Raw genomic sequence first — 24,127 nt, forward strand, 5'->3', positions numbered from 1 at the left:
CAAGTGAGAGCAGAATTCTGTGATAGGAGCATTTTCACACATGCAAACATTTTGATATGCTGCCAATGCAATTTTTACTGTCAAAAACTACCAAACATGTCTTTGCCATAAAGAGACCGAAAGTTTTCCCTCGAGAAGCTGCCATTACTATTCCATTTTTCTGATGCCAGAATGTGTTTCCTAATGGAATAAACCCCAAATTGAACGTTCCACATTGCCTTTGGATGCAGTAATTCTTCTGACAGGAGAAATGGTGCATCTTTCCTGGATAAATGGGATATTCCATACTTCTTATAGGGTTTATGTAGCAGAGCAGTCCTGGGGTTGCCTGGCCCATTTGCAGGGCTTACCTTTGGGTTAAGAACCTTACTGGCATGAGCTCATATTCCTGCAGAAATCCAATAGCCTGATTTGGCTTGTAACAGGCTGATTGTCAATGATCAGCCTCCTCTCTCCTCAAATATTTAGTGTCCATCTGGCAAGTTGAGCTGAATTTGGTCCTGATTCTAGTGAGTGCATAATAAAATGTTTTGGGTTTTTTTAATCGAAGCATTATATATCCACTTGAGTGATGAACTGTTCTGTTGGTTCTCTCTAACAAACTTAATATTTATTCTCTGCCATGCTTAGTCCATTATATCTATGATACATATAACAGCTCCAAGAGTGATCATGCTTAAATTCCCATTTCTTTTGTTCTTTCCTTCAAGTTAAATCCTGCTTATGTCCTCCTTGTGCTGCCTTGAAAGTGCAGGCACTGTGTCAGGTGTTTTAAAGGAAATGGCCTGGTATAATCACTTCAATCACTGCCTTGCATGCCTTTGTATATTATGGATAATTTTATATTTCATCACCTCTTTACCATTAAAACCCAAATATTTCTAAACTTTCACAATAGCTGAGGAAAACAATTACATGCAAGCACTTTTAGATATCCCAAATAATAAGACAAATTATTATAATTTTTTTTTTTGTTAAAGTACTTCTCTGTCACTGTGATTTTAATACAATAAAACCCAGATTTTTCCTCAGCTTTTTTCATCAAAGTATTTTTAGCAGCATCTGTCAAATACATACCTGGAGGGTGAGTCTTTTGTTCCCACCAGAGTACCTCTCATGTGTTAAAATAAGTCTTTCCCCGAAACAGTTTCTTTTGGCATTTCTGGATAAGTCTCTCTGCCATTGTCTCAGCTGCCAGCTGAAGCTCCTTCTGTGTTTTTGACTGACTTTTCTCTCCAGATATATCCCTCAGAGAGCTCTGAGGTGACTCCTCTGTTTCACTGCTCTCCTTCCACTTTGCCCAAAGTTGACCCCCTGACCCCAGGTACCAATTACCAAAGCAAGGACATCATTAAACCCATCATTTCTGGGTGGATGTGCAGTGAACATCCACAATCACAGCACCCAAACAGTGCCTTGGATGTGAGCAGCACATCCTCACACATTGCTGCAGTTTCAGGCAATTTTGGGAAGCTTTGTGGCCCAGCTGCCACATGCCAGAGGGTGCTCCACAATGGCACTGCTCGAGGGAAAGCACATGCTTATGTATTTCTAATGGGTTTAATTATCATCCTCATTTCTTTTATATATCAGTAATTAGACTTTCAAACTCCAAAACATTCCAAATCACATCCTTGTTAGTGGTTTTCTTCAAATTAAGTGATGTGTTCAGTCTTGCATCTTGTAAGTTATTATTTTTCTACCATCTGTCAATATTAGTGGTATGGAATAGCATTCAGGAGATGTTAAGGAATATGAGGCATAATCTACAGAAAAGCATTGATCACCATCTCTTAATAGATGTGGTTTTGTCACCAGAAATCACAAGGAATACTTGCATAGCAAGGTGCAAGCAGTGTGAAAGGAGCAGTTAAAAATAAAACATTGCAATGTATTAAAAAATAACAAACACAAAGTACCCTATTATCTGGAACTTGTGTGTCAGGATCTGCCATCCACAGGCACACATCATGTTTCTCCAGGAGTGTTCATAGTGTGAAAAAATATTATAAATATCATGCTATCAATCTTTTTCTCAGCATGGCATTTGAACTGGAATTGTTAAATAGCAAAGTTCAACATTTTTATAACCTGTGCATGCCAGAAGAACCTCCGTTTATTGATTTTTTAATGAATAATAGAGTTAATAATGAAATTGCTAATACAACATTATTGAAATATTTCCTTTGTAGCGTGGTTGAAAGATTTTGTTCAATAGATTCCTTTTTCACTTCTATTAGAAATTGTAAGTTAAAGAAATTAAAATAAAGCATAAAGATGTTATTTTGCTGAGTAGGAAGGTCTAAATATTACCAAAACAAATAATGTGATAGTTAAGGTAACTAAATTCTATGAAACATTGTAATTCTGTGAATTAAGAATAATTTGGCTCTTTTTTTTTTCTGGAAAATACTTAATTATATTTTGGATGCATATTTGCTTTTCTCAGCTAAAAACAAAATGTGATTTACAGGCCTGAAGTAACACAGTGTGGTCTGCAAGTTATCCTAAACTGCTGAGCCCCCTTTTAAGAATTGTGTCTCTGGTGTGTTTTGCTCTGCTGCTGGAAAGTGTGTCAGGATCACGGTGGGGCTGGGAGGGCACCTGGGGACACTGTGCTGCCACACGTCCCTCACTGTGGCAGCAGGCAGGGACACCACGGAAAGGACAGGACTGATTCAAGCTTCCACTCCATTAATATGCAAAAAGTGATGTTCAGCCAGTGCAAACAGCTTTGCTGGAGCAAGTGGCTGTGCATTGGGTGGCAAGTCCCTGAAATAATTCATGCAGTTCCCTCTTTATTATACTCAGGTTCCTTTACCATTGGTCCTTTGACAATTCACCTGCCTGAAACTGTTTTGGATCAGAAAACATGCTGGGTCATCCTTTGCGAGAAAAGTAATCAATTTTCTTATTTGCATATCTGACAATTCCAAGATGTAATGTCATCCTGTGAAGTAAGACTGTGCCTAAGAACTGAAAGAGAGGAGCCCTTTCTCAGTGACAAGTGATGAGCTACGTAAGGAGGAAATCAGTGTTATACATCTTGAGATTTTTCTCAAATTCTAGAAGAATTGGTAGAATTCCAAGTTAACGATAATATTCCCAAGGGACCCCAATACATTCCAGTAGTGCTCAGGGGTTCTGTCTTGCCAGGCAGTGGATGAATTTCCATTTTCACTGTATGATTTTACATTGCAGTTGAAGTGATATATCTGACTCCTGTCTACTACTCCTAGCAAGGCTACACTTTTCCCTGGTATTGCAGTGTTAGTCCCACCTAGCTGAGAATGCTGGTGACAGTATTCTCAGTGTCTTTCTGCTGATAACTTTCTGCCTCCTTTCCCCCTTCTTTCTTTACTATAATCACTATCAGCTGTGTTCTGTTATTCCCTGAAGTTCTGCTTTGCCTTGATGTTGACTATCAGTTGAGTGAGATTTGAAACAACTTCCCTGGCAGGGATGGCTGTGGTGTTGTTTTCTGAAGTGATTGCATTAATGGAAATGGGAAGCCAGCATTTTTCCACTCCAATCCTTTGTCCTTCACTGACACCTGCTTCTGCTGTCTTTCCCAGCTTTCTTCTTGCATGCAGATCACTGCTCTTTCCAGACTCCTTTCTGATTAGAACCACAAACCAGGTGAAGAGTCAGTGCAGTTCTTCTGCAAACCCTTTTTATCCCTGTCTGGGCAATATTAGCTCCTCACAATGGTTATGTGCTTTTCACCACTTCAATAGGCTAAAGAGGTGACTCCTTCTTGGTGCACACAGCTGAAACAGAGAACTAGGATCAACTCTTCAGAGGCTAACTCAGCTGCCAGCTCCTCCACCCTGCAACCCTTCTGTCTGTTCTGTCCACCTGAATCCTTATTCACTCCTCTCCTGTATTCAGGATGCAGGACTCCAGACAGATTCCCTCTCTCCTCCGCCCTAAGCCAGAGGTGATCCATCAAGTCTTCACTGGACTGGACAGGCCAAGCTGATGGATGAACCAGCAAGGAGGGGGCCCTCTGGTAAGCTGATTGTCCTCTTGCAAGCATCTCCAGCTCCTCTTCAGCCCTGCTGTGCTCCTCAGCACGTCTGTACTTTTTACAGTTTTGCACTGGCAAAGTGTTTCCTGGGAGCTTCTGTTCCAAATGCTGTTTAACCTTTCTGTCCTGGTTCAGTTTAGCTCTGTGGTGACAACTTCTTTCCAAGCCTCCCAAATGCAAAGTTTCAGACAGCTACAGAGGATTGTATATGCACATTGGAAAATCAGACTAATTCCCACAGCATCCCATCCTTTCAGAGACTGCCTTTTTTGTGGTCATTTGTATCAACCACAATTACAGAGTTATTGCAGAGCATTAGTGTAAACATGACCCAGCCCCAAACAGCTTCCAGTGGGAGTGATGAGACCCAGCTAATCCCAAATACATGCAGCCTGCCATTACGCATACATGACTAAAGAGACTTTTACTTCACTCCTTCTTAATTTATTATTTGTGCTGCTAGCAACAGAGTGTTGCCAAGATGTCAATTATGTTTCATTTTATAAATCAAACTAATTGAGAACCAGATGCAATCTGAGTGAAAAAGATCTGAGGTCAGTGTTGTGCACCATATGCACGACAATGCTTACTCATGATGAGGGAATGGATTGGACAGCTGTGAATTTTCCTGCTGTAGGAGTTTCATCAAGCTCAGTAGTGTAACATCCTTAGCTCTCTTTTCCCAGTTTATTGCATTCATTTCATAATAAACCTAAAGATGTGTGAGTAGGGGATAAAAGGTTGTGAAAACAAAACAGGAGAGCAAAGGAATTTGGTCAGTGAGTTAGCTTGGAAATGTCTGGTTTAATAATAACATGGAACATGGATAAAAGAAATAGCAGAGAAGAACAAATTGAATCTTCAGTGTGACTTAATTTTAGACACATAATGGGAAAATAGACATTAAATCAAGGTCTCAAGACTGAACTGCTTAGCAGGCAGAAGGGTTGTGTTCTTACTGAGTGCAAAACTTCTACACTAACAGCAGTAAGATCTGCAGTACCAGCTCCTTGGAATTTATCCACGGGCAGGGCCCGAGCCCAGGAGCTGCCCCTGCCCAGGAGGCAGAACTCCTGCCCTGGGCAGTGCCCAGCCCTGAGCAGATGGTGCAGAGAGGCTGTGGAGTCTCCTCCCTGGGGATATTGCAGAGCCACACGGACACACTGCTGTGCCCTGTGCTCTGGGATGGCCCTGCTGGAGCAGGGAGGTGGCACCAGAGCAGCCCCGGGGCCCTTCCAGCCTCAGCCATGCTGGGATGCTGTGAAACATTGCTCCACCAGTCTTTAATCAAAGCTTCCCCAAGTGCTCTAACATAACTCCTTAAAAACTCACAGCACCCATGATTATTATATTCTAGGACTTTAGAATATTTCATAGTAGTATTTATAGCTAAGTGAATATATAATATTTGGAGATATATCTCCAGGTTTTTAATCAGCTACCTTCTGAAAGAGTTAAGAGATTTCTAAGTACCACTTCTGGCTTGATGGGTACATTTGGTTCCTCCAGGTTTTCTGCAAAAAGCAATTTCTGTGATGGAAATGTTCATGGACATTTTCACTGACTGCATTTGATTTCCTGGAAATGGGTTTTGGTTTGACTATTTGGATTTTATCCCTGATTATCTGATCCTTCCTTCCTTCCTTCCTTCCTTCCTTCCTTCCTTCCTTCCTTCCTTCCTTCCTTCCTTCCTTCCTTCCTTCCTTCCTTCCTTCCTTCCTTCCTTCCTTCCTTCCTTCCTTCCTTCCTTCCTTCCTTCCTTCCTTCCTTCCTTCCTTCCTTCCTTCCTTCCTTCCTTCCTTCCTTCCTTCCTTCCTTCCTTCCTTCCTTCCTTCCTTCCTTCCTTCCTTCCTTCCTTCCTTCCTTCCTTCCTTCCTTCCTTCCTTCCTTCCTTCCTTCCTTCCTTCCTTCCTTCCTTCCTTCCTTCCTTCCTTCCTTCCTTCCTTCCTTCCTTCCGTCCTTCCTTCCGTCCTTCCTTCCGTCCTTCCTTCCGTCCTTTCCTTCCTTTCCTTCCTTCCTTCCTTTCCTTCCTTCCTTTCCTTCCTTCCTCCCTCCCTCCCTTTCCTTCCCTCCCTTCCTTTCCTTCCCTCCTTTCCTTCCTTCCTTCCTTTCCTTCCTTCCTCTTTTCCTCTTTTTCTTTTTTCCTCTTTTTCTTTTTTCCTTCCCTCCGTCTTTTTAAATTTCTTGGTTGCTCTTATTATGGAATATCTCTTTGTTTTATCGTATCCTAAATGCAGACTGTTGAGGAGGAATTAATTTAGTAGTTGCTCTAATTGCACTTTTGTCAATTAATGAGAAACTACATAGGCGTCTCATTTTAAACTTTCAGTTGCAGTAAAGATTAAAAGACCACCAACACTGTTCTACTAGAGGAAGATCCTCACCTATTAACTATTAATTTTTCCTTTGATTAAGAAAAATCTCCTTTTGTCATTATATCAGACTATTTTCACATGGATGCTCCATTAAAAAATAGAAGGTATTGATTTTTAACGCTTAGCCTTAAGGCTTATCTGATTAATTATTACACAACTGACAGTATAATGTGAGTTTAAAAGGCTCAGATCATGTTCTAATTTGTATCTTGTTTTGAACCACTTCAACAAGTGTTTTACACAAGGAAGGAGTTACTGCTGGAATCACAGTCATTGTTCCTGCAGGGTGACCATGGCATTGATTATTATGTGAATTCTGTGTCTCTGCATTTTCCTGAACCTGTCTGGTGTGCTCAAATAAGTTTACATTTTATATTTTACATACCCCTTTATTTCCTCCTTACTCATTTTGAGGAGGTGACTGTTTAAGAATAGGTTGTATTTCTCTGTCACAGCAAATAAAGCAGTGACACACTGAAGGAAACAGGAGATTTTTAAATGATTTTTTACTACAGCTTCTGACATCAACCTTTGGAGAACAAGGGAGACAAAACTTTTTCTGGGTGGGGGAGGTTTGTACCACTTAGGGTATTTTCAGTGGTTATTTTCAATTATGGGTGATTTTGTTGTAAAATATGTCACTTTGTTGGTCTTCATTTAATTCTGTCTAATTAGGACGTACTTTATTTGGCAAGCAGCCAGTAATTAGCAACATATTTATGCAATTATTAGCATGTAATATTTATATAATAAGTCTGCCTAGAAGGCAATCCATTCAGAGGGCAGGGAAGAGGTAGAATACATGATCTGACTGAACACAGAGAACTTACACACTGAGCCAAATGCAGCAAAGAAATGAAATGCATCAGTTGACCTGTCTAGTCTGGGGAGAGAGTTTGCATATCCTAAAATGATAGGATGTGCACACTTGGTAATCAGCACTGATTAGAGAGGGAGTGAAGATGGGCCCCTGTTTGAAGTGAGATAATAAGGCAGCTTGTTAGGGAGAGATAAATAGAACTTGAAGAAAAGGACCAGATGTCTGCTTGATGGCACTGAAGAGGAAGAGCTCGTGGGGTCCTCCAAAGGTAACTGATGGATGCGGGGCCGATTGCAGGAACCAGGGAAGCAGTGGGAGCTGTCTGCCCATGTTCAGAGAGCACAGGCTGAGCCCCCAGCCTGGCCTGGCTAACCCTGGGCTCAGACTAGCAAGCTCCACTCTGGCTGTAGGCTGAGGACTGTGTTCCTGCCTAAACAGTAACTGTAACTCTGTAGGGATTGGGATTTTTTCTAATCTGACTCTAAGAGCTAAATCAGGAATGAAGTCCTCGTGGTGGAGTTTTGAGTAGAGTTTGGTGTTGAAGTCATAAACCTTAAAAAGGAGCACCAACAGTAATCTCCGAATGCTGATGAAAGTTCTCTGTTCTGTTCTAAGAATATTGGGCTGTCTTGAACATGAACACTGAATTTTTTCTTCTCTTTAATGGCATAACAATTTCAAATTGCTTTCATAAACACAGGTAAAGCTTTCTGGCTTTGTTTGTGCTCTGTTATGAAACTCATTCAGTCTAACCTAAAACTGAAGCTAAAATATACTTTGTTGGAAATAATAAAAAATAAAACTAATTCATGTAGGCTTTTCCAACTTGTTGCTCCCTAACCTTGCTTAGCTGGGTCCTGTCACTTTCTATAACCTTTTCATCTATTATATGTGACCCTCCTGTAAACTATGCAGTTTTGCCCCAACGAACATTAAGACTTTGTGATCTCAGAGCACCCTACAGGAGTGATGGATTTTTGATTGAGGAATTGTTCTGGAGTTTGGAACACTTCTGTTTAGCTTGGCTATTATGAATTTGGATAAAGCATTTCGTGTCTGTGCTGCCGTTGTGCTGTGCAAATGCTGCAGAGCTGTGAGCAGTGGGGCTGGTAAAGGCTGGGAGTTTCAGGAGTGCTCTAAGGGAGGGATATTTTGGATTCTTCTGGAAGTCCCAGATAGGAAGCATGAGGAATGTGCTTGTCAGGGGAGGAGATGGTGGAGCCCAGTCTGATAGCAGCTGGCATCTTTGATATGAGCTGCAATACTGAATACAGAGGGAGGTAGCTGAGACTCAGTTCTACCCCTGACATCTCCTTCTGTATCATCTTTATCTAACCCACATTGTTATGGCTTCTTTGTACTAATATTTTCTATTTCTAAATGAAAAAAAAATTATGACAAATCAACTTTTTCTTGTTTTGTGCCTTTTTTGTGCTAACAGGCAAGATCAAAGATGTAGTTGCTAAAAACTTTATAGAGTTCTAATGCAGTCTGTCTAGCAGAACCACTTGCTTCAAAAATTCATATATGGACCATAGTTTTTTCTAAACGAAAATGATTTTTCTTAAATATTTTTTCCCAGTAAGGAAACTTTCGCAAAGTATCTTCTAGGTTTTTTCTGCTCACCTTTATATGCTTTTTAATATGTTTTTTAAACCTTATATATTTTTTCTTCATGATCAGAGAGGTCTTTTTGGCATATTGAGATGTATTTTCCTCTGCCAGTAGAATCCCCATCTCTTCTAATATTTTTATGTGATCATGCTTTGTATTTTTATTGCAGCTTTTGCCTAAACACTTCACTTGTACATTATCAGACTCTTCATCACAAATTAAAAGAAAACAAGGAACCGTTTGCAAGGTGTTCTCTCGGCTTACAGATTCTTTATATCTTCTTCACAGGATGAAGAGAAGCACTGAATAAGATGCCTTTTATTTTGTCACAGTTATATTTCGATTGTGAATACAAATATTTTACTATTTTTAGAAGTCCCATCCTTGGAGATATTCAGAAGCCAGCTGGACATGGTCCTGGGCTCTGGGTAGCTGTGGTGAGCAGGGTTGGACCAGGTGACCTCTGGAGGTCCCTTCCAACCTCACTCATCCTGTGATTCCATGAGACCTCTAAACAACTTCTGAATTGGTGCTGTAGTTTCATATATTCATAATACATGAACATATATATTAATAATATTCACCCATATGAGCACTGACTTTGTAACATCTCTGTGGGGAGGCAGAATTCAAGAGCTAACATCTTTCCCTGGCTGCTTCTTTCCAAGTTCTGTGTTGTGTCACACCACGTAGAGAGCAAAGGCAGGGTTTTGCAGTATGTCCTGGGCTTGGAATCTAAGATGTGTGTGTGTTCCTGCTGTGATTCTCCATAATCCAGCTGTGTATCCCAGTCTGGAACCTGTGGCTATTCCACATTTTTTCTGTGTAATGTTTGCATGCTGTCCAGAAATATTCCAAAGAGTATCTGGGATGTTTAATTTGAAAACTTTTTCAAGCTATATGTTTTCCACTCTACCGATGGGTAATTGGTATTTTTTCACTCACTGGAATTCCTTCTCTGGATGCCTTTTGCTCTTTCCTGCATTTCAAAAGGCCATGGGTTTTCCCCATGGGAATCACATCCTGAGAGGTGTACATGTAATAAGGCATCCTGTGAATCCTTTGGGTGTGAGACAGAGGTCTGAATTACTGCCATTAATGGTCTGGTGATAACAAATTGTTATTGTTATATGTAATCTGCATATCAGAATGTCTTCCCAAAGTCATTATCATGCTGCCTGTGTGCCCAGGGGCAATGTTACACCATAACATTTCAGTCTTTCAAATTACAAAAAGCTAATATAACTCTTGATGACATTTACAAAAATGTATAATGGCACTCCTTTCAGGGCTCTCACAGAAATTGTTCTCAGGGAACTTCAAGGGAATTCTGCGTGTATAAGAACTGCAGGATCTGGCACTTTTTACAATGAAAGACACATTTTTTTTTTTTTCTTCAGTGGCACTAGCTCAAGAAAATATTAAGTCAGAATTGTTTTTAATTTATTTTCTGACTTAAAATGCCCAGGCCAATGTAAGCCGTATTTAACTTTCAATGCTCTTTGGCAGAGAGTCCACGTTCTAAATTTCTTTTCATAGGAAGTTGTTATGTCAGAGTTATAAACCTCTGAAAATTGGCATTTTGTAATGGAAGTGCTGACAAGACCTTTATTACACCAGTACCAAAAGGCAGCATTCCAATAAATGCTGGTTGCTGTTTTTATAGTCTGCTAGTTGCTTTCTGCTGCTGTAATTCAAAGTGGACATTATGTAAAAAATAAGTGACATAATAGAAATACACTGGTAGGGCTGGAATTTGGCTTTTACTGTTGCAACAAAACTTCAATATAGTTGATAGGTCTGATTACAGATTTAGTTTTTAAGGGCTGGTGTATGATTTACTGGTAAATTGTTTTAAATCCCTACCAAGCCCCTGTGTACATTCAGCACAGAATTGGAATGGAAAAGGTGATTATCATGGCATGGAGAAGTGGATGTTAAATTACTTAAATGGCAAGAACACATCACATCTGAGACCCAAAAGGTCCCTACTTAAGTTTTATGGTTTTTACTGTGATAGTGACAGTTTACACTGTAGAAAGAAAGATACACTTCAAACATCCATGATTGTCTTTGTAGTCCTGAGGTCTGTGAACATTTCCAGACCCACAAGTCAATGGTATAAGAACTGGAGGATGTGTTGAAGTGAGGAAGGTGAAGAACATGGGCAAGAATTCTTGGAGCTTTTCCATCACCTACCAAAATCACTCTGAATTTCACTGAACCTGGTGGAGATTCAGCTCTACACAGAAGAGAACATGCAGTCAGTGTAATGTTTAAAGCTGTACCTGTCACTGTGGCCTGAGGGGCTCAGATCCCTGTCTGCCACCAGCTTCTCCTCCCACACTGCATTTGCTAAGTAGGTATTCATAGAAAGATTGAGAATCCATTACCCCTCCAAAGAAAAGCAGATGGCACAGCCATGGGATATCTTGGCTTTTTTATTTATCCTTGAAGCATTTTTGTTAGAATCTGGTAATATAGTACTGGAAAGTTCTTGGTTCAAATACAAAATATAGGCATTATTTTATCAAAGTGCTGTAAAACACCGTATCACTTTCTGAAACTTTTTGGTTAAAATAACAACAGAATAGAATTAACTAGAATATGTAGATTTCAAAAATGATCCATCAGTCTATGCAAATTGCTGTGTTAATAATGTATTTTTAATGCTGAGCACATTTGACAGCCATTTCATCTCTTTTTCTAAAGCAGAGCTTGGCAACCTGCATTAATTCTTACACTTTACAGATGTACCATTCAATGCACGTGCCACGCAGTGATGTGATCTGAATGAAGCAAAGCATGTCAAAGCAGTGGCATTATTAGTAAACAGCTTTGTGACTGGCTGCTGGGATACAGGAGAGAAAAAGGAGGGGCAAAAGCCAGTGCTGGTTTAGCACATCTCACACCCTCACTGGCCTGGATTGCTTCCCATTATGGGAGTGTCAAGCCCAAGCGGCAGCAGGGGTTGGGAAGAGATGAACGGACAAACCACAGTGAGTGAGGTTCAGCAGATGTGCTAGGTGCAGTTCAGACAAGGTGGAGCTTAAACAGACCCAGAACCCAAAATTTCCTGCTTTGACTTGCTCTATGCGTCTGTAAATTAATAAGAGAGAGAGAGGTACCATGTCCTAATTATTTCTCTCCTCGATTAACAATAAAACTGGTATTATTTCAGACTCAATGTGTTCAACATCATTATTTCTTCATCAGGGATTTTCTGTCCTTTCTTCAATGAGTTAAAAAACCAAGGTACAAAATACAAGAGTTGCTGCTAGACTGCAAGGGACCATATAGTTATGTTTGATTATAGCTCTGCTGGCCTAAAGGTCAAAGGAAAGTTTTAGAATACTTAAGAGACAATTATCTAAAGTTCAGACTTTTCCAAAGGAATAGAACTAGAAATTATACAGACTATTATCTAAAGTTCACATTTTCGAAGGAAAAAGGTAGGAGGAAATGCTTATTCATCATCACTTTGCTGTTAATTTGTCTGGCTTTTTTTTTCCCTTCTGTCAAGAATTTATTTACTACAAGTTCTGTATTACACAGTAACACTAACATAATTATTCCCCTTTCCAAGAAATTTTAACATATGAGAATGATGTATACACGATTAAATATTACTTTGCTCATGATTCAAAATTCCCAGCAGTACTTTTTATTTCTGCAAAGGACTACATGGAAATGTGTTTAGGTTTTTTTATTCATTAGTTGATTCAGCTGCTCAGTTTTGGCATAAACTGTTATTATTTAAGCCAACTAGTAAAGAGGAGAAAATAATCAAAGATACAAAATATGTGACATTTTCCAATTATTCTTCTACCAATATATTTTCTTACGCGAAATACTTTTTCTTTCCCTTTGTTCTTATTGGTGTTTCAAGGGATTGCAGATACCACGGGTCTATAAAAAAACCAAAATCATTCAAGTGTTTATTAATTTGTCATAAGAATGCTTTGTGAATTGCCATTAAATATGCCAGTATGGAATGCAACTTGCTATGGGGCAGGAAAGAGAATTTGATCAATCAGCTGAATTTTTATGACAAAAAGTTTTTTCCTCTGAACCTGATGTCTGCTATCCAATTTGATAGCAATCATCAATCTGCTTTTTTGAAGACATCACAAATTTTTGACATATATGAAAAGCAGGTCAGTTTGAAATACCTGTGGATGCTTCAGTGCCCATATGGTTTGATCATCATAAATCAGCAAAAATATCCTCTAAAAATGGCCTCTCTTTATTTTCAGATGATTTTGTAAGCCTTCTGTTTGAATACAACATTTATGCCTTTACCATACAGATTAGACAAAGGGCCCTTTTTCTTGTAAACTGCTGCTTGAGAGGATTTTATTTGAGACAGTCATCAAGGAAGACCTGGTACAGCTGTAAAAACACACATGACACAGTTTTATATTTAGATATATTAAAATACATACATATATATATGTTATAATAAAAATGTATTTTTTATAAATATAGCCATGTTGAAAACACTAAGTTTAATCATGAAACAAAAATGTCATAACAGTTCTAATGAACAAATAGGTTATTTTTTTCAGCTACTAACTATTGCCAAATTTATAACATACAAACTTATAATTGTATCCTTTTAATCAAATATTCCTTTAAAATGTGTTTCAGCCTAAGGCGAGGAAAAAAAAAAACAACTGTCTTACATGGATATTTCTCATAAAGAATTTTAAATTCATTATTTTGGAAGCAGGAAACTGATATTTCCAGCTTGTACTAAAGTGGAGCCTGAAAGAAATAAATCAGTTTTCCAGCTCAGGGCCCATTTGCGAGCAGTGGCTTTTTAAAAGGTGAGCACAGGTGAGGGTGTGCTGGTTCTTGTGGTGGATCAGAAAGGAGATCAGGACGATTCTTTCCCAGGGATTTTGTAATTGCAAAAGGAAAAAAGAGAAGTTTTGAAACAAGAGAGCACTCATGGGACTGTGAGCAGTGACTTGTCAGGGCTGCAGTCACTGGGTTTTTCCTGCAGTGCAATCCTACCAATCTAAAAAGGTGTTATTTGTAAATCTCTTCGTAGAACGAAAATAGACTGAGAAAATATTCAAAAAGAATAACGATTAAGGTGACTTACACAGTGACTTTTTGAGACATCTCTATGTCTCTTGACAGTTTTACACTCAGGCTCTAAAAAGGGGATTGGAATCTTCCTATCATCAATCCATTTCTCTGTCACTAGATTTGAATTCTGAAGAAAAACAAAAATACTAATGTTCAAAAGGATCTTTTAAAAATATGTGTTTGACATTGTAAGGTTTTCACTAGTGAATATTAACTATTACAAGAGGCATATGCATATTAATTATGGTTATTAATGGTTATACAAAGCTGAAGTGGCATCAGCATTCTCTTGAATGTTCTTTTCTAGTGCCTTTGCAGCTGGTTGCTAAGTGTTCTAGAGCTCACATTCCTTCAAATGTCATGTGCTCTGGTTTTCTGCTAGTTTCCACTGAAACCTTGATGATAATAATTCAGTTGCTCAGTTATTTCAAGTTTGGGGTTTTTATTTAAGAATAGATGCTACTTTTGAACTAAGATTGGAGATGAATGAGCTGTCCCTGTCTTTTCCTTATCAGAAAAAGCAGGGAGTGTCACAGTAAGGATATTCCTGCTGCTCTTCTGCTTAGGAGAGTAGAAGAGAAGAAACTCTTCTCAAAAAACTCTATTTTACAGGGAATCTGAAATTTAAAAATGTATACAGAATGATAGCTCTAATAAACATGAAGGAACATATATTTCTGTCACTCTGCTGTTTCCAGCTGTAGAGTTTCCAATTAAAATTCCTTCTTCACATAAATAATATATCCAGCATAGATAACAACTTCTACCACAAAGTCCTTAATATCATTAATTATTTGATCTTTCTGAGGACATTATGAAAAGCAGAATTCTGTAGGTGTAAGGTGGCACAGCAGGGAACTCCACTGATCTCAACATATTAGAGACTGCAAGGGAATTAAAGAATTGCAATAAAGCGTGCAGAGAAAATGACACTTCGATGCAAACTCGCTGCTTCTGAGTTTTACTTTTGTTTTGTTATTTTATTGTCTGGCTTAAAATTGCAAGATGTATTCTTGCACAAAGTGGGAGATGAAGGGGTTGACTCCTGCCTGCTAATTTGACATCCTGATAGCTGTTGATGCCATTAAAGTCACTCGTGTCCAGAAAATCCAGAAGTAGCTTTGTATTAAATTGATTGCATTTATATTTTCTCAAAATCGTTCATCCAAGGGCCTCAAAAGAGATCTGGGAGATTTGAGAACAGCTGGGGAATCTGCAGAAAGCACTTGGCCCTGTGGTAATTGCCATGGTTATGCAAACTACCTTTGTCTAGAAACCACACTGGACATCTTTTAAAGACCTTCTTCATTGTCATCCTGTGTTCCAGCTGTGAGGGAGATATTCCCAAAACAGTCTCTTTCATGGTTATTTCAAGAATCTGCTTGTAAATTTCAGAGACTGAGAGTCAGCCAGGGAGCTGAGCCACCAGGTTTTTTTATGTGTAAAAAAAGGCAGGAGTGAGCTCCAGCTCTGAGCTGTACTTGTGCATGCCCACAGCTGTGCTTCTCTGATCTGACACTGATGCTATTAGAGTTATTAAGACCTTAAACCATTCCTGAAGCCTGCAGGACAGGATGCAGCTCCTGGTGCATCCCGGGTGGCTGCTGCATCATCTGCTGCATCACCAGGGCTCAGGCATTTCTATGAACTTCTCCAGCCCCTTCCCCACTGAGGAGGGTACAGAATTCTGGGAGAATTCTGATGGAGAATGTCAAAGCCCCTCCTGGATGTGCCTCCCTGGCTGGAGGAACACTCTCAGTGGCTCTTTGCCTGTGGCAGACAGCTCGGAGCTCTGTGAGCGGAGAGCTTTGGGGCTTTTCTGCACGTGCTTTTCCTTGTTTTGCTAAAAGTACCATGAATAAATAAACAACCCGAGCAGCGCTGTAATGAAGGATCAGTGGTTAATTGGGAAGATGAGGGAAGGTGATTGTCCCCTCTCCCACTGAGCACCTGCTGCCAAGTTCATTCATGCAGCAGGGCTGGAGGCTGTTCCTGGAGGAGGCTCCTTCTGGAATGACCAGAAAGGAGAAAGCAAATCAGATAAATTGAGTTTATTGCTGATCAGCTGCCAGGATTTATCTTCAAGTTCTAGGAACCAACTAAAATGTCAACCCAGGGAGTCATTGTTCTTCACTCAAGAGCCACATCTCCAGCAACACCAAGGTATATTTATTTTAAGACATAGCAATGAAGGGGAAAGAATTTATTGCTAAACAAAATTCCTAAGTCAAATGGAGGACTTGCCACCCATTGGCAAAACAATTTGGTAATTTCATTTCGCTTTTTCTATGTTCTACTTGTCTGCTTTTCTTTTCTTTCCCGGCATAACATATTCACTTTTAGTCAAACATGGTTTCTAACAAAAAACAAACAACCAAACAAACAAAAAACCCCAACAAACAACAAAAAAAAAAAAAAACCCAACCAAACAAGCCATCTGTAAGAAAAGAAAGTTATACTCTTCTCATTGTTTGACATCTCTTCTGAATAGTTCTGACTGTCCAGGCATTGCAACTTATTTTGCACTTAACTAACAGTTAATATCCCAAATATTTGCATCTCTTTTGCTTTCTCTCACTACTTCTGAGCTTGAATTGATAACCATGGTGGTTATCAATTCCAACCAGGAATCAAGAAACCAGGTGGTTTCTTACACTCAGCAAAGCTTCACTGATGAGCACTTTATTTTCTCCATCTCTCCTCCCTCTCACTTTTTCTGCCCCCTTCTCTTTAGAGTGCATCCTTCCTTTTTTTACTCTGTTATGCTCTGGTTTTGGCTTATTAGAATTTTCTGCAGCAGACAGGATGGATGTGGATGTGAGTGTCTCAGGAGGATGGAAGGGATCTGAAGCTGTTCCAAACAAGTGCAGCTTCTCTTTTTTAGTTCTTCCTAAAGCAGGTGCCTTCCCTCTTTTGCATATCTGTAAAGTGCAGGGCTGTTGGGCTCAGTAATCAATCCTGTGCTCCAGCTTGGGCAGAGAAGGACTGCAGCAGGTTCACAGGCAGGAACAGGCTGTATCAGTACAGATTTTAGAGCACTGTGCTATAGAACTGTAAAAGTCTCTGGAGTTCCAAATAAATGACTACAGATGTGACACCTCTGAGTGGGATTTGTCTCAAAGAAAGAGCTGGAAATTGAGCACCACATAGTTATTTTCTCTTTTGAAAGGTTAAAGCAAAAGGATTAAGGATGCAGCTTATGCTGGGATATTTTTAATTTTGCAGGAGAATGACAGTAGATATATGAATTTATTTTCCAATATTTCAAAACCAGGAGGGGTGCTGAGGGGGAAAAGAAGGCTAACAGATCAAAAAAGGAACTTCTGCACATCACGTAGTCACTCTTACTTTAGTAAAGCTCCACACACCCATATTCAGGGAAACTGAGCTACAGGATTATTTTCCCAGCATAACTTTTCCCTTTTTGCCCTGCAGAGAACAAGGAAGTGGTTTAACTTGCACACGTGTATTAACACCTCGGCACACCCAAGCAAGGAGGAGTGCAGGGTTTGTTCACTTCCAAACGTGTATTAATTATTGCCTTCAAACACACGTGACTTTTCCACTGCAGCACACTGGCACATGTGACACTGGGTGTCATCAGGGACTTTGGTCCTATTTGAGTTGTCAGAATTCTTAAGAGCTTATACCTGAAATTTGTCTTCAGCAAACACATATGCTTCCTTTCATTTTAAAAAGGGCACAAGGAAGAACTAGACTATTTATTTAGCTGCAGGGTGCCATCAGTTTTGATGTGACTGTTTCCAACTGGAATAGATAAAACCTCAGGATTCCTGAGGAAAAAAAAAAATATTAGGAATACTTTTTGTTCTGCAAAGTGACCATATTTATCCTGCTTTATGAAGGAGTTAATTTTTAGATTGACCGTCACGTGTTGCATAATCTGAATTTATGAAAAATGCTGAAATGGTTACATCATCTGCAATATAAATTATAGGAAGAACCTCTCTAGACCAAGTAAATGTGATTGGCAGGTGACTCTATAATAGAAAATTATAGAATCACAGAATGTTTGTGTGGGAAGGGACCTGATCTTCAGGAGAAGCTTATTGTCATATGAGCACTCCCAGTGTTTTCTTTCCTTCCATGGAATGACATTTAGCATTGCATGTGTCCATTTTAGAGCATAAAATATCAGGAGGCTTGCTTTTGTTCATGAGCATCAAGAAAATGAACCTCAACTCCTTCTTCCAAACAAGATGTGCAGCTTTATTTTTAAATTGTCATTGGATCCCATGGCAAGACTCATACAGAAACAGACATACATTCCTCTTCTCGGTGCCTCTGAATCTTTTTATTAAACAAAATACAAACAGCAAACTAGTGGAAAACAACATGCACTGTTATTATAATTCCTAATATTGAATTATTATTTTATTCCACAGAATAAAGCAGTTAAAAGTTAGAGAATATTTAAGTATATAAAGAAATCTGAATTTTCTGCATATTTGACATACCACTAATCATGGTTTTTACCTGAGCACTATGACGCATACAAGATTATTGATATCTGATATGTGTGTGTTTATAACAGTCTAGAATCTGTAACTTTTATAACTATGCAAATTAAAATCTGTATGATTACCCTATGAAAAATCAATTTGTATTCATTTGAACTGAGAACTGAGTGACTCTCAGAAATTTCACTGTGTAACTGTATGGCTGTGTAGGATGCCATGCAGTCAGATGCCTCTTTATATTTCTAAAATTAGCTTTCTACATATGTGTGCAGAGGTAAGATGTCCTAGACTCATTTCTTATCAGCCTCCATGGGAGATAAAGCCTGGTTTGCTCTCTTGTCTTCATTGAGGTCAAATAAATATTTAGATCTCTTAAAATTAGCTCCACAATTTTTAATGCATTTAGCTTTTCTTTTGTCTTTATATAAAAAGGAAAAATCTTTTATAGCAGAGGAAAATGTGTAGTTTGTGGTTGTAAGGCAAGGAAGATTTGTGTTAATTGGTGAATATGCTTTAAGTCCGGGTTTCTTTAACATTTTGTTTCTGTCTTGTTTTACTGGCTGGATTTTTATGACTGTGTGACTTGAAAAAAAAGTGGTGAATCATGATGGGAAGATACCTGTAGTGCTGTATGCAGAGGAGAAATAAGGGATCATGATCTTCTTATCACACAAGAAAATGCATATATTGCACTTCTTGAGGCAGCTGGACAGAAAGGGGAGGCATTTCTGTGCCACATGCTGCTGACACGAGGAGATCATGAATGTTTGCGCTGAGGCTCCTGAAGGCACTGAGGAAGAGCTGAGATGCTGCCATTTTCACAGATTTCACAGAATCACCAGGTTGGAAGAGACCTTAAAGATCATCGAGTCCAACCCAGCCCCAACACCTCAACTAAACCCTGGCACCCAGTGCCACATCCAAGCTTTTTTTAAAACATTCAGGGATGGTGACTCCACCACCTCCCTGGGCAGGCCATTCCAGAACTTTATCACCCTTTCTGTAAAAAACTTTTTCCTAGTTCGCGACCTAAATTTCCCTTGACGCATCTTGAGATTTTGCCTTGCAGATAACACGCTGAGCATCCTGGCCAAGCACAGCGGCTTCAGCCGGCAGAAGCAGGAGGTGTACCTGCTGCCCATCGTCATCAGCGACAGCGGCACGCCGCCCATGAGCAGCACGGGCACGCTGACCATCCGCGTGTGCGGCTGCAGCAGCGACGGCACCGTGCAGTCCTGCAACGCCGAGGCCTACGTGCTGCCCATCGGGCTCAGCATGGGCGCCCTCATAGCCATCCTGGCCTGCATCATCCTGCTGCTCGGTGGGTGCTTGGCACGGCCCGCGGCACGGCCCGGCACGTCTTCACAAATGCCCTGGGCCTGCGGGCTCTGAGGAGGTGTGGGAGTCAGAGAGGAGGAGGGACAGTCCAGTCCAGCACGACGTGCAGCAGCACTGACAGTGCTGGCAGCACTGAATCCCTCATGTGCTGAGAGCTGGACAGAAGCAGAGAGAGCAAAGTCCTGCTCTGAACTAGTCACACACACGAGTTACAGAATAAACAGGTGTGGAATGGGAAGCTGAAAATCACATTGGGGTGTTGAGCAGCAAGGTGAACACAGTGTGGAGTACACCTGGTGGAGAATGGATCTGTTGTATATTCTAAGACTTGTATGAATCATGGAATCATAGCATGTCCTGAGCTGGAAGGGAGCCACAGGGGTCATTGACCCAGCCCCTGTCCCCGCAGACCCCCAGCAATGCCCCCTGTCCATCCCTGGTAGTGGTGTCCAAACGCTCCTGGAGCTCCGGCAGCCTCGGGGCCGTGCCCGTTCCCTGGGGAGCCTGGGCAGTGCCAGCACCCTCTGGGGGAGCAGAACCTTTCCCTGCTCTGCAGCCTGACCCTGCTCTGCCCAGCTCCAGCCGCTCCCTGGGTGCTGTCCTTGGCCCAGAGAAGAGTGCAGAGCTGCCCCTGCAGCCCCGGGAGCTCTGCCCTCAGCTCCTCTGCTGCAGCTGACCCAGCCCAGTGCTCTCAGCCTCTCCTCGGGTGGCCCCTGCAGACCCTTCCCCAGCCTGGGCTCCCTCCTTTGGATGCCTTCTCATAGCTTTATTTCTTTCTATTTTATATATATTTATATTTGTATATTTCTATTAGGAGTTTATTCTGGATTATAATGGCACAAGAGACACTAAAGCTTTACAAGATAAGCACTGTGGTATATTTTAATAAAACACACAACATTTTTGTACAACATCAAGCAAGTGAGGGAGAGAACAGTGAAAGGAGAGTCCTATTCCTCCACTTTGCAGCTTCACTTTGTGACTGAGATTTACATCAGTAACTGAGGTTTAAGCATTAAACTGCAAAACCAAGCATAACCCATTTAGAGTTTTTAATGCATCTGTTCATGATTCTGAAATTGAGCTGAGCTCTTTCTATCTCACTTATTTTCTCACTCTCTTTTTAGTTATATAATAGGAGTCTCTTGCAACAGGTAGAAAAAACACTGATTTCATTCTCCCATTTAGGGCTATGTTTTCAGAAAAACACCCTCTAATTTTTGAAAGCACCATCCCTAATGTAGATCATTACAGACTATGTGAATAATGATAGCCCGACTTCACTTCCAAAGGGAAAAGTCGAGGCTTGAAATTAGAAGTATAAAAATCCTATTGCATCTATAAAATTGAGCTTTAGATGTAAATATGAGCTGATAATCAAAGACTAGTTGACTAATCAGAGCTTCTGATCCAATTTCCTTCACGTGAAGGAGGTTGAAGTCATAGGTCTTTCAGCTTTTCACCCTTATTACTCCCAATCCCACAAAAAGGAACCTCTCACCTTCCCCATCTGCACTCATCATGTGGTGTTGGGGTTGGAAATGTTTTGCCTAATCAGCTTGTGGTGCTCTCTTTGCAGTCATTGTGGTGCTGTTTGTGACACTAAGAAGACATAAGAATGAGCCTCTGATCATCAAAGATGATGAAGATGTGAGGGAAAATATCATTCGCTACGATGACGAAGGAGGTGGAGAGGAAGACACAGAAGCCTTTGACATTGCAACTTTGCAAAATCCAGATGGAATTAATGGATTTTTGCCTCGTAAGGATATTAAGCCTGACCTTCAATTTATGCCCAGGCAGGGTCTTGCACCTGTTCCTAATGGTGTTGATGTTGATGAATTTATTAATGTAAGGCTTCATGAAGCTGATAATGACCCCACAGCTCCGCCATATGACTCTATCCAGATTTATGGCTATGAAGGAAAGGGGTCAGCGGCTGGTTCCCTTAGCTCCTTGGAGTCCTCCACATCAGACTCAGACCAGAATTTTGACTACCTCAGTGAATGGGGTCCTCGCTTTAAAAGACTCGGAGAACTTTACTCAGTCGGAGAAAGTGACAAAGAAACTTGACAGTGGATTACAAACTTTTTCCCTGTTGACTTAATGATCATGTAATATTCTAGAGCCACAGCTGTTAGTTAAAACTAATGTGGCTTTTTGTTTTAGAGGCAAGTTTAGCGCCAGTCATCTATAAAATCAACTACATTGTAATGTTGAACCAAAAAAAAAAAAAGTATATGTTAGGAGGTTAAGTCTTGTGGAGTGTGAAGTAAAGTATGTGGAGTGTCTAGAAGTCTTTGGATATTTGATATTCACTTGACCACTCTGAAGATGGAGATTTGGATCTTTGATTATCTTCAGTGAATTGAAAAGAACAAAAAAGAAATTGGTGCTCTCTTAGGAAATGGACATGCAGGGATTTGCTGTTGAACAGTAGCTCCTGCCCAGTATGTGTAAAGCTAAAGGTTTGTTTCTGCATTGCCAACAAAGATCCCACCACAGAAATGTTCAAAGCAATATCTTGGTCTTCTTAGCAATGCTGAGCAGAAATAGCATTGCCAATTCCTACTGGCTCCTACTGTGCAGTGACCATCCATTGTACATACAGTAATTGTTGGCCACGCAACCACAGACTGAATATCATCTTTAAATATTGTGTCAAGCCTTAAAATATTCACATGTTCTTAATCCATTCCAGTGATGGGTAATAAATACTAATGTGTAGAGATTCAGAGGCAGGGCTGCAAAACCTTGCTTCACAAAAGGATCTTTTTTTCTAGAAGAAGGATCAACCCTGTGCTTCGTCTTCTGAAAGAAAAAACTGTGAAATGGGATGGACTTACGTAAATGAAAGAATTGCTGATTTTATTGCTAAAGATCGAATTTATTTGTTTAATCTTTGAAATAAATATTTTATTGATGTCCATTACTGCTTTTATTTATTAAGACTGATAATCTATAGTGTAAGATTATGAAGAAAACTAAATTATATCAGTTAGATTTTTTTTTCTATATATAATGAATGTTTCATACATGTACATTTTGAAAAGAAAAATGACAAATTGTTGCAGGTTAAAGCAGTTCCCTGTCCATTTGCAGTAGCTGAATTTTAAGAGAATGCTGGCAGGAATTAAACATTGCCAGAGAAAACTTTTGACAGTTTTATATCTTCTTCATAAATCTAATACCTGGTGTTTTTAATACAAGCACAAACAGCTGGAAGTAAACTGGTTCATGTGAATATTTAAACTACAGACTTTTAGAAATCCACACATAACACAGTACAGTAAAAAAAACCCATGCTTATAGTTCTCCACTGTATTAGAGCAGGAACCAGTGTGTACATAATTTTACTGCTTCTGTTATTAGCATTTTTTTCTATAATATTCATAGTGATGCACCAGGGCTCTTGCACACAGAGAAAGAACACTAGAAGCTGCAAGCATACTCAATTTGTAATGCAAACTTGCCATTTAGAAGTAGCAATTGTATAAGAAAACTACGTATTACATGCAAATCATTTTAATTTTCTACTTTGTTTTGAAGCTATATTATCGTTTGTTTATTTACTCCATGTATTGTATTCAGAGAAACTCCTGTATTGTTTCCTACTTTGTGAAATATATTTTTATAAATACTTTTCTTGTTATTGCTTTTCTTTCAGGTTTACCTGGGCACTGCAGAAATGAATCTGCCAGAATAACTTCATAATTTTTGAGGAATGTAGTTTCTTCAAAATTATTTATTTATTAGTTGAATACAGACAAAATAAAAAAAAAAAGAAAAAAGGAGAATATTTGAAACCATTTTTGACAGTGATTGCAGAATTTTGACAGTGATGGGAGCACAGGAGTTATGAGTGTCTGATTCACTGCACCATGCTGAAAAATAACCTCACATGATTTTTGTTTAAGCATTCCTGGTTAAAACAACCCACTGACTTAAAGTTCCTCAATAACTCGTATTCTGCAAACAGAAGAATTCTTAACACATCACCCCCATTTTGCTGGTATTTCAGATGGTAACACTGACTTTGCTGTAGCTGCAGCATGACTTGGTTTAATGACTGTAGTCTGTGGGCAATTAATACATGAATACCACTTCGGTTTACATTATAAAGATTTTATTGAAATTCATTAAGTACCCAATACATTTAAGTTACACTGCAGTAAAACAAAAATGCTTTTGAATAATTGAATCTAAAACTTTTAGCAAAACACTGATCTAAACAGTGAAGTCCTCTAAGGGTAGGAAAGGAGATATCCTGGAGATTTCAATGAAATCAAACGTATTTCTGTAACTCACTACAAGAAAAAACAAACACACTCTTACTCATCACTTGCTCTGGGTGCCAGGCTGTTCTGAGCTG

General features: G+C 39.7%; 1 protein-coding gene across 8 annotated transcripts in view; it reads left to right on the plus strand.

The window, feature by feature from the left end:
- The window catches only part of CDH8 (cadherin 8), a 152,794-nt gene extending 128,868 nt beyond the window's left edge, over positions 1-23,926 (plus strand). For 5 of the 8 annotated variants that reach the window (XM_068202507.1, XM_068202510.1, XM_068202511.1 and 2 more), the window contains 2 exons: positions 19,487-19,738; positions 21,335-23,395. In XM_068202507.1, the coding sequence (XP_068058608.1) occupies positions 19,487-19,738; positions 21,335-21,828 (746 nt within the window). In that variant the 3' untranslated portion in view covers positions 21,829-23,395. Of the gene's footprint in view, positions 1-3,891; positions 4,013-19,486; positions 19,739-21,334; positions 23,396-23,422 lie in introns of those variants that run through there. The other 3 variants (XM_068202508.1, XM_068202515.1, XR_011003279.1) reach the window with 3 other exon arrangements.
- Positions 23,927-24,127: the final 201 nt, after the last annotated feature.

The sequence above is a fragment of the Anomalospiza imberbis genome, chromosome 12 (assembly GCF_031753505.1).
Source record: "Anomalospiza imberbis isolate Cuckoo-Finch-1a 21T00152 chromosome 12, ASM3175350v1, whole genome shotgun sequence".
NCBI classification, from domain to species: Eukaryota; Metazoa; Chordata; class Aves; order Passeriformes; family Viduidae; genus Anomalospiza; species Anomalospiza imberbis.